This window comes from Onychostruthus taczanowskii, unplaced genomic scaffold, assembly GCF_017590055.1.
Source record: "Onychostruthus taczanowskii isolate IOZ18803 unplaced genomic scaffold, ASM1759005v1 scaffold20, whole genome shotgun sequence".
Taxonomy (NCBI): Eukaryota; Metazoa; Chordata; class Aves; order Passeriformes; family Passeridae; genus Onychostruthus; species Onychostruthus taczanowskii.
Genome location: NW_024499240.1, coordinates 3,572,397 through 3,588,818, shown reverse-complemented (window position 1 = coordinate 3,588,818; position 16,422 = coordinate 3,572,397). Strand labels below are relative to the sequence as shown.

General features: G+C 36.0%; 1 protein-coding gene across 1 annotated transcript in view; it reads left to right on the top strand.

The window, feature by feature from the left end:
- LRP2 (LDL receptor related protein 2) overlaps nucleotides 1-16,422 on the top strand; it is a 112,671-nt gene that overhangs the window by 5,639 nt on the left and 90,610 nt on the right. The window contains exons 2-4 of the mRNA XM_041403338.1: nucleotides 10,634-10,741; nucleotides 12,698-12,820; nucleotides 15,235-15,351. Of these exons, the coding sequence (XP_041259272.1) occupies nucleotides 10,634-10,741; nucleotides 12,698-12,820; nucleotides 15,235-15,351 (348 nt within the window). The remainder of the gene's footprint in view (nucleotides 1-10,633; nucleotides 10,742-12,697; nucleotides 12,821-15,234; nucleotides 15,352-16,422) is intronic.

Genomic DNA, 16,422 nt, shown 5'->3' with positions numbered 1-16,422 from the left:
AAGAAAGGCCTGATAGTGTCTGGAGTTTAGAAAATAAAGGGAACCTTGGCATCATGCACAAGGAGAGGTGTGGGAAAGAGGGTAAGAAAGAGACACTCCATTTTCCTATGGTAAGTCAGGGTGGCCATGCAACCACTCTAATGCTGCTGCTAAAAACCTTACCATACTGGGAACAACAGTAGTCCTATCAGAGCTATGAACATGTGGTAGTGCTGCTGGAAACCCTTTTGTAAAGTTGTCTTGAGTAAACAGATGGCTTGACTTGAATGGGGCTGCTCACATGTTCACTTTTGAGCAGGGTTGTAGGGCTGTTCTCAACCTGCAATGTAGGAAGTGAATTGGATGATAACCAAGCACATGGAGTGTTGCTGCAGTTCTTGTTGGCCTTCTAGTATGTTAATGAAAATTACTTTTACTGCTGCAATGTCTAATACTTTTTAAAACCTTTCATGTGAAAAAAACCTCCAGTTTGTCTGAAATGAGTGACAAAGTCTGTGGTGTATTCTATAAGAATATTTGAGCTGTGTTTGTTAGCTCTGCAGTTATTAATTTTCTGGGTGAAGTCAGCCTCAGAATGCACTTTAAAGCTTATATAAAACTTTTTAATTCTTGGCTATGCAACTTTTTCTGATAGGAGTTAAGAATTCTCAGAGACTTAAATCCTGTAAGACAGTAGAGGAAGCTAGAGCCCCAAAAGATCACTCTGTTAAAGGAAAAATCTTGTCTTTACACAGGCTGTGTGGAGATACTGACTCTCTGAACAGCAATATAACAGGTGTGGTTGCAATCTTCTCCTAGCAGACATTGTGAAAGACTGATGGAAAAGTATTGCTATGAGGAGGGGATTCCAAGTTAAAGGTTACAGACCTGTAGGCAAGTGCCTGCAGTCCTCTGAGCCACGTGATTGTATGTTGTGTTACCACGGAGATACCTGGGAGACAGTGTATGCCTTTCCTGTAGTTTTTTGTGCTTGCTTCTGGATGTAAGGACATAGGGTGCAGTACATGTATGCTTTTGTGTTTCCAGGCACGTTGCAAGTGTAGCGCTTATGCAGCTACACCAGCTAGAGAAGTTCTTCCCTGCTATTAACTTCTGTGTCTGGAATGCTGCTTAGAGTAGCTAGCTAATTTATTGTAATTTAAAGAATTATTTAAAATACAAATTTATTGATTATTATGTCATAATAATAATTTATGAATTATTTAAAATAAGAATTATTTAACATAGTGGCCAGCAGCCACTAATGAAGGGAGAATCACAGCAGAATCAAGCATCCTTAAAAAGTCAAAATGGATGAGTAAATCTGATGCTTAGGGAAATTATAGGTAAAATACTTCCATTTGGATTGACAGGAAGAGTGATGTTTCAGGAGAAGATGATATTTCTTATATTTATCTTCTTCTGATGAATTCAAGGACTGTCTTTTTAATGTGGTACACTCATTAATATTACTATTTGTGTAAAAGGATTTCTTAAATTATTTTTTAAACCAAAAACTAGAAAGAAAATATGCTACATTTAGAAATGAAACAGCCAAAGGACTGTTTAATTCTTATTGTTCGTTCAGGTTCTTTTAGATAAAACTGCATTTTGTGTGAGCACACAGTCAACATTGTTGTTTTAGTTCAGGTGATCCTGGCAGGAGGTGTGGAACTAGATGATCTTTAAGGTCCCTTTGAGCCCAAACTCCTCTATGATTCTATGATCCATCATTTACTCAGGCCTGCCTGGCCATATGGAATTTCCTTCTTGGAAAGCTTGATAAGGAGTGACCAGCCATTAGCTGCTAACTGAAACAGTCACTACTGAATGAGGGAGAAATGTGATGTGTTAATGCATCCAAAGGAATAAATGTAGTTCCCAATGTCATGGGCAGTAGTAAGCAGCGTTAGAATGTCTGTCTAGGCACATTAGATGCTTGTAGCATGTGGTCTCTCTACTCTGTACTGACACGTCAGTTCTGCTGTTCTGACAATGATCCCACGTGTTTAGTTTGCAATGAGTAACTGGTGCAATTTTTGAAATTACTAGTGCCCTGTGAAGCTTTGGGACACATTTACACATTTTAAATTGTCTTTTTTTTTTTTTTTAATCTAGAGTCCTACTGGTATGATGCTAAAGAATTTTGTTGTGGATATGGGTTCTGGGGGGGAAGACAGAAATCACTTTCATTTTATGTGCTTACCATGTTTATTATCTGTAAGGGAAAGTGGTTTATTTTTTGCATGGCAGGTTTCATTTTTCGTTTAATAACTTGTAATATAAAATTATAGTAAGGTTTATAATTTGGCAAAATGTTATACGTTGCATAGCCATTTTCATTCTATGATACAGAAAACAAATACAAAAATGAAACAATTTCACAGTCACCAGCTGCACTGGAAAGCTCTTACTGAGGCCAGTTCCTAATGCTACAATGACTCATCAGCTTTCAGGAGAGCATGACAGAATTGAATGCAGGTCATCATCTCAGCATGGGGTCTAATTTTGAGAAAAAACAGCATATGGGTTGGTAAATTTATTTTTAAAATTGTACAGGATTTCAAAACGATAAAAGCTTCCTGAGAGGGTTGTTTTATCATCTGCTACTGCATCTGATTTTCTCAGTGATATATACTGTACATGTTCTCTCTAAGTTAAGTTGTTTTTTTTTCGTGTTTTTTTTTTTTTTTTTTTTTTTTTCCCACTTTCCACACACTGTGTAGTTGTAAATACTTCCTAGTCTTGAAGATTCTCCTCTTTTGGTCATATTCCCCCCCACCTTCTCTTACCCAATTGTTATTCTACAGCAGCCTTGGGGCCATTAGCAAGGTTCATTCTTATGAAAATGCTTGGGATGCTTCCTTCTGTGAGTAACTGAGGCTGTCTTTATTTCTGTGGTGTTTGTATGTTCTTCTTCCTCTTTATGTCATATGGTCAATTAGAACAGATTTTTGCATATTTAATTTGCCATTCATGAAAAATAAGCTACTAAGCTTTGGGAGAGCTGGGAGGTGTATGCTTCCCTAGAGATCCACAGTTCTTGCTTCACTTCCCCAACTAACACAGTCACAACTGATTTATGTGGATTAAGACACCTAATGGCAAGGCAACTGGGTGGGGTTATCCAGTTGAAGGCAGAACATGTTCTTCACATGTAATGTCTGAAACACATTTTTGTATTGAAAAGGTTAATCTTTCAGCAACACTGCAAGTACTGGTTCTCTTGAATTTGGCCGTACAGATAATAATGTTACTAAAATCTCTGAGGAGTACAAATAGTTTTTGTTAGTGTCCTCCTGGAAAGTACTTTATTTACAGTTTAGATTAAAGAAGGTGTCCAAGAAAAATTAATGGCTTACCCTCAGTTATCACTGAAATACAAGAAATTTGTCAGTGACTTAAATGAAAGAAGGATCCTGGTCTGTTCAATATAAAGAATATTGACTTTATCAGTAGAAAGGACTATCACCACCTGTCTATTAGAATTAGTTCTTGCTTAAAAGGATTATTTCTTATTCCTGCCTTGTTATAGGACTAAAAACATAGTAAAAGTTTATTTGTTGCTTTAAAAAAGTGAGTTGAGACATTATAAAGTAACCTAATTTTTATTATTTTGTTTGTGGTACTGTATGATGGGAAAGATACATAGTATGGATATGTACTTTTTGTGAGCATGTATGATAAATAAACTGTCATGGTTTTAAATTTATAAGGTTGGGGTTTTTACATTTGGAATCAATGTGAACAACTTTAAAAGACTGAATATCTTATTTCTTTTTTACTTTTTCCAGAATAATTGGTTTGAAAGTGGTAATGTAGAAACCATTTTTATTTTTGTTCTGAATACCAGAGCCTTAAGAAGAAAACATTAAAACTGAATTTTTTTTTTGGTTTTTTTGTTTTTTTTTCCTAGGAGGTCCATATGTGGTATATTAAAAAAAAAAAAAAAAAAAAGAAAAAAAAAGTTTGTTCTCTTTATTGATTCAGGCTTAAAATGGAAAAAAAAATTTGAATAGGTTTGTTAAGAGCAAATTAATAAACCACTTCCATTTTTATCAGTCTGTTTGCTGCTTTTTCAATTAATGAAACTGGAGCAAGGTAGAGGAGATGAGGATTATGAATATCTTTAATGTTGCTAGGAAGCATTTACAGTGTCATTCGTTTGAACTTCTTGTCTGCAGGAGATCTGAACCCTTTTATCTTTGCAGGAAAGCTTTCCTGCTTAGTTTCAGTAGATTAAAATCCTGAATTTCTTTAATTCTTTGATTTATGTTGGGGCATTAGCAGAAATTAATCTATAGCCCTTTTATAACTGTATTAACTGAAAACAAATAGTTTAACATTGAATACAATGATTTTAAGCATTTTTATCAAAGATTTTGCATGTGAGCATTGTTAAAATGATATTTGATTCTTTAGTTTTAACAATTGCTTTAGCTGACAAATATCTGTACAAAGCACAGAATGTAATGTAGATTTTGCTGGGCTTTTTTGCTGCTTGGCAAGTAAAGGCAAACCATAAAAATATACTGATGCTGCAGGGAAACATGGTATTTCTAAGTCCATAATGAAAGACAATATGTTCACTTTTGGTCTTGAATTTTAAAGTGTTTTTTTAAAAAAATCAGTGAGTAAAAATTTCAAATGTAGGCATTGGATCTTACCTGTCAGAGTAGAACTTATTTATTATAGTTTCTGATACCTGTCATTTTGCTGAACACAGAATGTGGTTTACTCAAAAATAAGTCCAGCCAGTACTGGTGAAGAAGCAGATCTCCTGCTTCAAGTTCAGTCCTTAAACATTTCTACCACTGCCCCTGCCTCCCACCCTCAAACAATCTGATATGTGCCTTGTTTCTTGTACTGTCTAATAAACACACCAGCAAACCAGTGTGCCTCTCATGGATTGTGACTTTTTTTTGAGTGCTAACAGATTAAAAATAAAATATGAATCTGTGTTGGTGAAAGGAAGAGCAGGCCCATTTAGCCTCTTGCAATTGGCGCACCCCCGGGCGTTCAAGAGCCTGCTGTCTTTGTGTGCAAACTATCCAGGGCATGGCTCTTGTTGTTACATGGTTGTACAGTGCAAGGCACGAGGAGTTCTTGATCAGCTGCTGAGTCTGTAGATGCTATTATACTACTAATAATATTGTTATATGTAATTGGATGATAATTCAGTAAAAGAAATCCTACACTTCCCTTTTATCAATGCATTGCTGTATATCTGGCACTTGAGCTTTTATGCCTCAGGTTGTCCCTTGACTAGTCCTCTGTCTGCCTATCAATCTGTCTGTAAAGATCTTGCAGTCATGTGGAGTGGGTGCAGAGGCACATTTGTACTGTCTTTTTGTTGATATTGCCAGTAAAAATTACTTCTTTAATCTAATTTAGAAATATGTAGGTACAAAATATGTTTTGTGTTGCAAGGGCTTGAAAACTGCAGATAAACCTTTTCTCTACTTTGTGTAATACCTATAAATTTTGTGTGCTGTGGTTTTTTTAAAAATCTGAATAAATTGTATTAAATGTAATGAAGTTTAAAGAGTGTAGAAGGACTGAAGGTTAAATATCATATTGAGATATATGAAAGTTACCATAATTTCATCAGACTTTCATCAGACAGATATTTTTCTTGCCTATTAAATAATATTCATTCTCCTATTATAATTGCTAGCAGAATGCTGCTTTTTAGTATCATAGGGCGTTATTTGAAAATAAGCTAAAGTTTTTTCTAAACTTTGAATTTTGCTTCTTTCTACATTAGTGAGGGGGAACAGAGGTGGAATTTCCAGTTTCAGCCTTTCCTCCTTGAACATTCCAAAACCTCAGGCTGTTTGACATGTAATTAAGCTAGGCAAAAATCTAACATCAAAGTGGATGGAAGATGATTCTTCAGGATTCTTTTACCTGCAAGGCCCCTAGAGTGGGCTGCTCTGTTTGGGGGCCAAATGGGAAAGAGAATACTCTTTCCTGGAAGCCAGAAAGCGAGAAAAAAAGAGCTTGTCACTTATTTTTCTATTTGTAAGTTTTGTGTGGAAGAGGTTTGTAATGCACAGTCTGTTTGCATTTACTTGTTGAAAATCTGAAGATGTATTACAAGTGTTAAGTGCTCAGTTGAAAAAATATTGCCTGGAAGAACATTACTCTTTTAGATGCAAATAAATCTGTTGAGAGTGTTGATTCCTGAAGTGTAAAGTAATTGCAGCAGTGTAAGTTTGATTTCTGAGTGGACATTTTGACAGTGGTACAATCTACCCTGGGCTTAATACATTCCTCATTACTTTAAATTCTTCATTCAGACTTAACTGTTAAAGAAGTGTTAGCAGTTCTCAAAGGCATTTTGAGCACAAGGAAGGAAGAACTAATGAGGGGTTTTGGCCTATTCTGTGTAGTCAGAATGAACAGTCATGGCCCTTAATCTGTGGATGACAAATGTAATTCAGAAGATGTGTAGTCAGAGTTAAAAGTGTGAGGGACTTCAAGGTTAAATGCGCAGGTAGGAAATATATGAAAATAATAGAAAAGACTAGAACTGTTCAGAGAGGTACTGCAAGGAATCAAAAGTAACACAGAGAGGCAAATGGTAAGGCTGTTTTGGTTCTGTTATAAGCCAAACATAGCATTCTGGTTTTAAAATACAAAAGGATTGAATTTTAGGTTTAATAAGGAAACAAAATGTTTCTACATGAAGTGAAGGCCAGTGGAGGCTGAGAGCGTGTAGTGGCCTGCCTTCCTGTTAAGACTGTGGCCCTATGGGTTAAAGCACTGCACTGTGAAATGTGTGATGCTATTAACATCTCTCTTCTGCTGGAATTCCCTGTGGCTTAATGTGACATTGAGTAACATTCATTAGTGGTGTGAAATGTTGAGTACCATCCCCTACTGGCAGTGAGGTTTGTCTTTGGCAGTGGTTTACCATAGGGTACTTCATTCATATGCAGGCAACAATTCTTGGAGAAAAATAAGGTGAATAATGGTAGAAGATGCACTTATTTTTAATAAGTTAAAAGTGTTTATTTAGTAATTAGCTCAATCTTTTCTCTGATAAAATCACTAATATGTTGTTCTGTTCCAGTGGAAAATGACTACCTGACAAAACCTTTCTACAAGTAGCTTTCCCAGAGCTAGTAACACAAGACTTCTTGTTTTACCTGGGCCAAATTCTGAATCTGAAACATCTACTGAGATTCTCTTACAAGAGAATCCCAGACACAGAGAACAATATAAATTCCAGTGACCAATTTAGCATGAAGCCCCAAGATAGTGAGTATAACGAGAAGTTTCAAGTTTTGGTCTACATTTTTCCAGTAATGCTTCTGATCTTTGCTTTGCAATTTTAAGACTGGTTTATATTAAAGCCAATATAATATATTTGTTATTTCTTTGGTGTTTTCCTTAATATTGAGTAGTTGAAACCAATTTTCCTTTCAAAATTATTTTTTTAATGCCAAGAGGTTCTTCTTTACATATATATGTTCTGATGTGATTCATAAGATCTGCCAAACATTTTTTTAGCCCATATTTTAGTAGTGCTTTAATCACAGTCAGAAGACTGCAACTGAATTATAGTAATCGTAGAGCACCACCAAAAATTCAATAATTTCTGGAACTTGAACTTTCAAAAGTCACCCAAATTCTGTTCTATTAGCAAATTTTAAACATGAAAATGAAGACTGATTACTTTATTGCTCATTTTTAAACTCAGTGGTAATTTCCTTCCTATCAGTGTTTGTCACAGTGAATCTGAATTTCTATGGAAATTAGTTCATTAGTATAATTTTTTTTTAACATCTGACTGATTAATGAGCTGTCTTACCATTTAAAAAACCCACAAAACTTTATTGAAAGAAAACCTTCCATAAAACTACTGATTACTAATTCTTCAGTGACTTGAAGCTTCAAATAATATCAATAAACAAGTGAATTCCCTTTTTTTCTGAAGTCCCTGTCTTGCTGAAACCCAGGTGCTGCAAGCTCACATTGCATAGAATATACCAGATCTGGTTATTACTGACATGGTTATTTTTATTTCATTCTGGTTCTTTCTCCTGGGTATTTGTAGCAATAACTTTGTAATCTTGTATTTTTTCCCCTGATTACTTTCTCCTTTATCAAAGTTAGAATTGTTTTTGCTCACAGATGAAACACAAGCTTTTTAGAATCTCTGTGAGAAGTGCCCTCTATACTGCAGATCACTTTTACTTCTTCTATATTACTGATTTTCAAAGACTGGGTTTTAAAAATGAATTTGCATAATTATCTGCTAGGTAATTTTCTTTGTTCTAAAGATAATGTAAAACAGTGATAATTGAAGCATTAGTCTTTCATAACATTTGTAGGTGTTTCAGAGCTCTTTGCCTTCAGTTATAAGTAAGCACAGCAGATAACATTGTAAAGCTTATCACCATAAATGAAATTAATTGTAACAAGTCTGCTGAATAATTGTACAAATGGACATTGATTTAGTGCTTACTGTATATAGGTGTGAGCATCTTAAATTGTAATTCTGAGAAGTATCATAAAGAGTAGCAGAATTGTGTGACTTTCAGGTTTTCTGTTAACATTTAGTTACCATTTCTGGTACTGTACAAAGACTGCTGTGTTTATACTGCTTTTAAAAAGGTTTATCAGTGTTATCACCTCATTTTAATCACTATAAGGGTATGTTTAACTGTAAGAACTTAATACAAGATAGGTAAAATAAATTATTGTTGTACATAGTGCTTAAATTTTTTTAGCTAGTTATTATTTAGAAATAATATGCAAGTTGCTCCTATTTCTTGTTTATAAGCATGTTTAATTAAAAATCCTAATCACATGGATGCAGATTTGATTCTATTTTGTAACTTCCTTTTTTAAGTAAGTGACTATGAATATTTTTGAATAGCCATAATATGCTAAATATACAAGAAGATTTAGTATTTATTTTGCATAGCAATTGCAATTGATAAATGGTTGGTTATATGTTGTGTTTTTAGAGCTTTAACTGCTAATCTCATATGAAAATGTTGCTTTGTAGGGCAAAATTCAGGGAGAGGGCCTGGGATTCCAGAGTGAACTTGTACATTCTTTCAGGGCATTTTTGCAAGGGAGGTTGTTGTGTTTTAAAGGTAGTTGATAAGAGACCTGCACCACCAACCCCAGACCTGCACCACCAACCACCATCATGCATTAGTCTATAGAAGGTATTTGGGTGAACATACTCCTGTACCACTCCGTACCACCATTTACCCAAGTGAAATTTTTGACCATTTGCAGGATACATTATAAATCAGGGTGTCACTAACAGACAATCAGATTTGAACATTCCTTGCATAAAGTAGCTTGCCTATATCCCTGAGGAATACATCACTTAACTGTGTTTATGTGACAGTGTTGATATGCCTGGTTTTACATGAAAGTTAGGTAGCATGTTATTTATGTCATCATGAATTCACAAAATAGGTGGTTGTGCTTTATGTATACTGAGGTTAGCTTCTCTGGACAGATCACTCTGAAGAACTGAAAGATGTAATTTTATTATATGGTTATTAATTTAATCAGGAAATGGGATTTTTTTTTTCAGAATTGGACTTTGCTACTACTTCAGGTTTTTTCAGTGTTCCCCTTTCTGAGGTGCTGACAACAGATTAACATGAAACAGAGCTCTGTTGAACCTAATTATGTTGTAGCTTATTGTTTTGAGGACCTATAAAACTGTTCACTCCCTTTTTATGAGGCTGTAGTCACAATAAAAGGCCATAAACAGTGCCTTTTCTCTTTCCTACAGACTGGAGATTTCATTAGTTGCCTCTAATAAAGGCCTGATCCAGCTGCATTTACACCTGGGAATGAATGCTTCTTTATCAGGTCTTAATCCTTAGTAGATCAAGCAGGAGAGAATGACAGCAGGATAGCTTTTGATCAGCCATAAATGTCTTAAAGCTTAATTTTTAAAAAAATTATTTGCTATTCAAATCTTGACTCAAGACATGCTTTCCTGTACTTCAGAGGAAATATTTTAAATACGAGGGCATTATTAAAAAGCAAAACAAAACTGAGATCCTTCTCTACTTTCAAGCTGCTACCACTGAAACAAGATTTCCACATCAGCTAAGGGGATTATTATTGTATGTTTTTAAATCCTCATACACTTGGGAGAGCACTAATGTTTAGCATGTTTAGCCCTTAGATATAATGTGGAAAATGATGCCTTACATTTATTTAAAGTCTGTACTGCTTGGGAATTTAAAATTGATACATTCCTGCTAAATAGCTTTCTGTAGTGTATGTACTCTGAGACTTGTTTGGGTTATTTTTTCCTTTTTTATAACTATTTTGGTTTTGTTTGTATAATACACAAATGCTAAAATCATTGGAATTTTCTAGGAATTTAGTTCGAGATTTCTGTAATACTTAAAGATGGTTCTTTGCTTTTTTTTTGTTTGCTTGTTTGACTAGGTATATAGAGTTTTTATGAATGTTTTTATAGAGTTCTTTTTATATATATATATATATAGTTTTAAATATTTTTGTAGTACCTTTTCTATTATTTTTCGTGTTATCATTTTATCTCCATGCTGCAAGGCAGTGGATAAACCAGAGTTCTTGGTGAATTTCGCTGTTTTTGTGTGCTTGTCCTGCTGAGCTGCGTGTTCGCGTTTCCCCGCAGGATGTGAGCGGGGGCAGTTCCGCTGCGGCGACGGTCGCTGCATTCCTGCAGACTGGAGGTGTGATGGGGCCCGGGACTGCTCGGATGATACAGATGAAGCTGGCTGCCGTAAGTGAAACAAGTACAGAGCAGCTCCTTTGTAATCTAAGAAATTGGGAGATTCCAGTGTGCTCAAGCGTACCTATGGTACAAGAATGAATATTGAATTGGGAGAAAACTACGAGTTGTCATGAGATGCTGCAGAATCTATTTGAGTCATATTCCATGAGCTCATTTGGCTTTGGTACACAGAAAATCAAGTAGTGCTCAGCTTCTAACATGACTTTAACCTTTTCTTAAAAATCTGACTGTCCAATAATGCAGTTTCATATTATGAGTAATGTTCTAAGTAGATGTAGAAATGTATTGTATTCTGTTACTGTAGTAATCCTGAATATTGGATGTATATACAGTTATCACCAGCATCACTTGTGCTCAGAAGCTTTGCATTTTCAGACCCTACACAGCTGTATGTACTGTGCCCAAAGTACATTCATGCTTAGTTGTCTGGAGTTGATTGTGCTGTGTCAGCAGCTCACAGGCAACAATTTTATTCATATGGAGTGTAATATCCATGCACAAAGATTCTCTCATATGGAGAAATTGGATTCTCTGGAAAAGTTGTGAAAAGGAAGAGTTGCCCTCCAGAGTCTGTTTCCAGGAACTTGCTGGTATTTTACCTTCTCAGTTCTGGTGTTCTTTGAGTCTTGTGGATTGGTGCAATTATCAACCCACTTAGAGATTAGGCCAGTTTTTGCCACTCAGCTGATAGGGAGTGAGACTAATTTATGTCTGTTCTTTTTACACTCTGATTATTTCTTTGCTGCTTGACCCACGTAATAATTGGAGGCCATTGGCATGGCTTGGCAGTCTGATTTTTTGCTTAGCACTTTATGTCCAAAAAATCTTGCATAGTCCTGGGTGAAGAATGCCTCTAAACTGGCAAAACAAAATGGTGTTGTCCCACAGTAGTAATAAAAATTTAACTTTATCTGTTGGAGTTAGTTGTCCTTTAAAAACAATATGTTAATGTGCTATAAGTAGTGGGGCACATGACTGCCTAGCAAGATTGTTTAAAACTGGGCTGAGGTTCAAATCATACTAAAATATTATTCTTTGGTTCTTGAAGTGGGAAAAAGTGTGCATGAAGTACATGTCTGTAGTATGTGATCAATTTTATCCCTCTAATTATTTTACTACGGATGTTATTTTCTACTTTTCAACTCTAAATCTACAAATTGTTTTGATTTTCTCCCTCGTGCTTTGGTTAAATTGATATCTCTGCTTGCATATCATCCCATGAGCACAAAGTTGACCTTGTATTTCTGCAAAAACATAATCCTGAGAATGTAGATGATCAAGACCAGAGTCCTGTTTACTGGACTGTGTTGTACTAGAGATTCTTCCAGGAGTATTAACTAGGAACGGGGTGAGCTGTGACACAGTCTCAAACACTTATTTTGATCTTTCTCTTTGATGGTTCCTTGTTGTTTGTCTATTTGAAGAGTACAGAGTGGAGCTGGAACAACAGCATTCAACTTGTTCTGATCTGACCCTCACTTTTGCCTCATGAATTCACAGGGAAGAATAGGGAGCTTGTTTTGGGAGATCATGTTCTTACCAGGGATAAAGCACCAGAGGTGGAGTGGGAGCAGTTGAACAGACCTCCTGTGAGACTGGGGAGCTACTGTGGCTCTATACAAAAGTGAAAAAAAGGGCTCTGCCTTTTTTGGGGTCTCCCTTCTAGAGGCGCCTGTGTCTCCAGGAGAGGATATAAGGCTGAAGAATCTATGCAGGAGTTTACTAAGCTGAATTTTGCCTTTGAGCATCCTTTTGCTGGTCCATTTTCAACTCTCTGGCCTGTCCATTTTCTTTGATCTGTTAAATGCTTCATGTGTTTCATGGAAGTTACAATTCATTGACACTTGAATCTTAGACCTTCTTTTCCCTTATGCTATTATTTTCTTTGAAAGTGCTTTCACAGATGTCTGTGAAATGACAATTTTTTTTCATTGCTTACACTAGCACAACCTACCTGTGAAGGAAATCAGTTTCAGTGTCAGACTGATGGGGAATGTATTCCACAGTCATGGGTTTGTGATGATGAGGAGGATTGTGAGGATGGCTCAGATGAACATCAACAATGTCGTAAGTATTTTAACTTCCAGTGTTATACCAGCTTTGTGAAACAATGTAATTTACATTACAGCATATTGAGAATATAGAGAAACAAGCCTTCTATAAGTACAGAAATCTCTCTAAAGTATTTATAGAAATAAAATGATCTGAAGTGATAAAATACAGAAAATATGTCTAAGAAGATATATTCAGGTATTGAAATCTGAAAATTACTCATGTTTCATTTAATTAAAACAGAAAAAATATGAAGTGTATACTAGTTTTATACTTAATAAAAAGTTTAGTAATTTCAAAAATGGTGAAATACAGCAGATATAGTAATATGCATATCCATTGGCTAGCAAAATGGACAGTGACATCTCAGAACTATAAATTACAAATTTTAATTACTTTTAGATTACTTTGAAATATATTTTTGGATAAAATAGGAGGAATTATCAATAATCAGCAAATATTGGCCAGTATTGTATTATTTTCAGCAATGATATTAGTAACATTATTATTTAGAATTAGCAGAGCCATGCTTTCTCACGCTCAGAGAGGAGAAATATCTATGGTCTTGGTGTCTGGTGGGAGTCTAGTCTTTCATTATCATTTGGACAGTTTAAACTTAGAACATAATTCTGATTAATATTCCACTTTAAATGTGCTAAACAGTGTATTATTCATGTCTAACTTGCTGTTTTCAAGTAAAGTGTTTAGTGTTCTCTGCACAGTTTAGATCAAGAAATTATTGTAACAGCCTAACTGCCACAGCCATAGACTTTGCTCTTTTCTTAGTATTGATGGACAAATAAAATATGTTACTCTGGCTTAGAATTTCATGACTAAGCATTTGAAGGGCTATAAGTACATGCTGAAGTGGTGAGCAGTGAACTGAGCTGATTACTGCACCAAATTACATTCTCTGCATTATTGCATAAGACAAGAGAACAAATGTAGTGTTCTGAAGGATGGTTTTTCTGCCATTTCAAGTATTAAAGGTTACTCTAAGTGATGAAGATAAGATTAATTTATTTTCATTTTGATTGTATGTATAATTTTTTGATAACTTCTTTGAACTGAACAGCTCTGGAGCTACTCACCAACCCCTGGGGAGGTTAAAAGGTTTATTTTTGAAGTATTTTGCTCACATACTTGGTTTTAGCTTTTGTATATTGATTCCATCTTAATCCAGTGAGAATGGAAATTTTTGAATAGTAGATAACTACATTTTGCTTCCCTCTTCCTCTGAGAAGGAGTCAGCACAAATGCTGGTTATGTTTTAACTAAAGGATTGGTAGATACAAAATGCAAAATAAGCAAAAGCTCTGAGTTTGACCTTGGATCTGGGTCACTGTAACACTGTTCACCATGTACTGGTTAATCATGAGTGTCAGTATCTACACTGTAGGACTGTGCTGCTGCCATTTTTGAGTTATCTCCTGGTATTTGTCCTTGTTGTTCTAAAAGGACTTTTTTATCTCAGTGTTTAGGAAAGCTAGAGGAGATTTTCCTCCTTGAAATATTTTAAGTTTTTCTTGGTAAAACTGTCTGACAGCTCTGGAACTCATAAATGCAGAAATTTGTTTTACTGTCATGCTCTTGTTTTTCCTCATGTCACTAGTATCCCAGTAGCTGATCTTATTTTGGGAGCACTGCTGACAGAAGGCAGCAGAGAGAGCCCCTGTAGAGCAGCAGATGACAAGGTGCCAATGTATAGACTGGGATGATGTTGAGAAACAACATGAGTTTGAAGGAAACAAATGTGCAGTGGCAGAGGGAAGGGAAAGTTAGTAGTAAGCTTGTTCTTCAACTGTATCTTCACGGATTCATGTTAGCTTGCCTAAGGACTGAAAATGTCATTTAACTGTAGGGGAATCAAAGTAGAATTGAACAGTTTTATGTGGTTGCTTTTTCCTGACAGCTGTCAAAAGAAGAGATATAATCATGCTCAATGCTCCATTAGTTACATATGCAAACTATTCCTCACTGTTGAGGCCCTAGCTGTATTAGAAAGCAGTGTCTTACCTCCAACTCTGCTGTGCTTGCATTGTGGCATTCTAGTTGACTGAATAACTTAAGAGTTACTGACAGATTTTGACCCAGTAAATAAAATAAGAGAAAACTTTAAATCAATGAGAATTGGTAATTAAATGTTTTAAGCAGAATAATTATAGGGAGGTACTTTTTAACCGAGGTCAGTTTTTCAGTGGAGAAAAGCAGTGATCTTGCAGACTGCAGGAGCCCTCCCAGAGCAATGCTGTCTGCTATGTGCTTGTCAAGTGTTCTTTAATCTCTTGAATACACCCAGATACCGGGGGAGAAAATGTTATACTGATATTTATGAGAAAGATGAAGTAGTTAAAGAGGAAGGAAAATATTTTTCCTTCTAAAAAGCCATGGTTGATATGGAAGACTGACAGTGTGCCTGTTTGTTGCAGCGGGGAGGACGTGCTCGAGTCAGCAGTTCACGTGCTCCAATGGCCAGTGCGTCCCCGGCGCGTACTGGTGCGATCGAGTGGAGGACTGCGCCGATGGCACAGATGAAAGAGGCTGCCGTGAGTGTTAACTCCTAGCACCAGATCTGATTTCACCTCGTGTCTCTGTGGCATTTTAATACATTTGTAAGATTAAAGGGCTTGTTGATAGACAGGATGACCACAATATGCTTTCTGTTAGAAGAGTTTCATTTCAGATTCTTCTGTGTATTAGAGCTGATGTTCTGATACAGATCTGTTACCACAGAACTCAAGTGCAAACTGTCAGCACAGGATCAGCTGTTTCTCTTTCTTCACAGGTCATATTGTTTCTCATTGTCTGAAAGATAATTAATATTGCACTGTAAAAAGGCAGCCATGTTTAGTTGCCTTATGGCTTTGGGACACTCGGAACTAACTTTACTGAAGTTTTCCAAGTTGTTTTTGCATGCTCCATATACAATCAGTAGTAGTTATAGCCTGTACAGAAAAGCAAAATTTGACTCCAGATGACTTATTTGAGGAGATTTGATCTGTTCAAAAGCATTTCATTCTAGACTGCAGCTTCCTGTGGAGATGATTTAGTCATATTGTATTCAGATGTGTTGTTTATATTGTGCCAGAAAAATGCAGATGGACAATAGTTTTTTTCACCCTAACTTCCCCAGACTTGAGGCTGCCTCTGTGGTGACAGTCTCCCTAAATTCTGGCCTAGGTTGAATACTGATGGAAAGGAAAGCTGACCAGAATAGAGGCAATGTTTTTCAGAAATGCTTTTGTCTAATACCTGCACAACAGTGTGCAACAGGCATGTCTGTTCATTGTTAGTATTAAGGAAAAGCTTCACACATCCTGAGTGACTTCTAACATATAAGCTGCTATTTCAGCTGTTAGAACATAGTGTGCCTTTGGGAAACATACATAACTCCATACATAAAACATAAATACATAAACTCCACTTAGAACCAGGCCCAGAGCAGGAGGTGGGGGAAGAGACTGGGGTGGTAATGGATGGACAAAGAAGCAAAAAATTAAATTTTGTTAATGGCCGTGCTTACAGGAAAAAAGGGCATATGCCTATGCTGTGTAAAGGAAGACTATATGGTCATCTGACTGCTAATGTGGTTTATCCTTGACTCACAAACAGCTGAA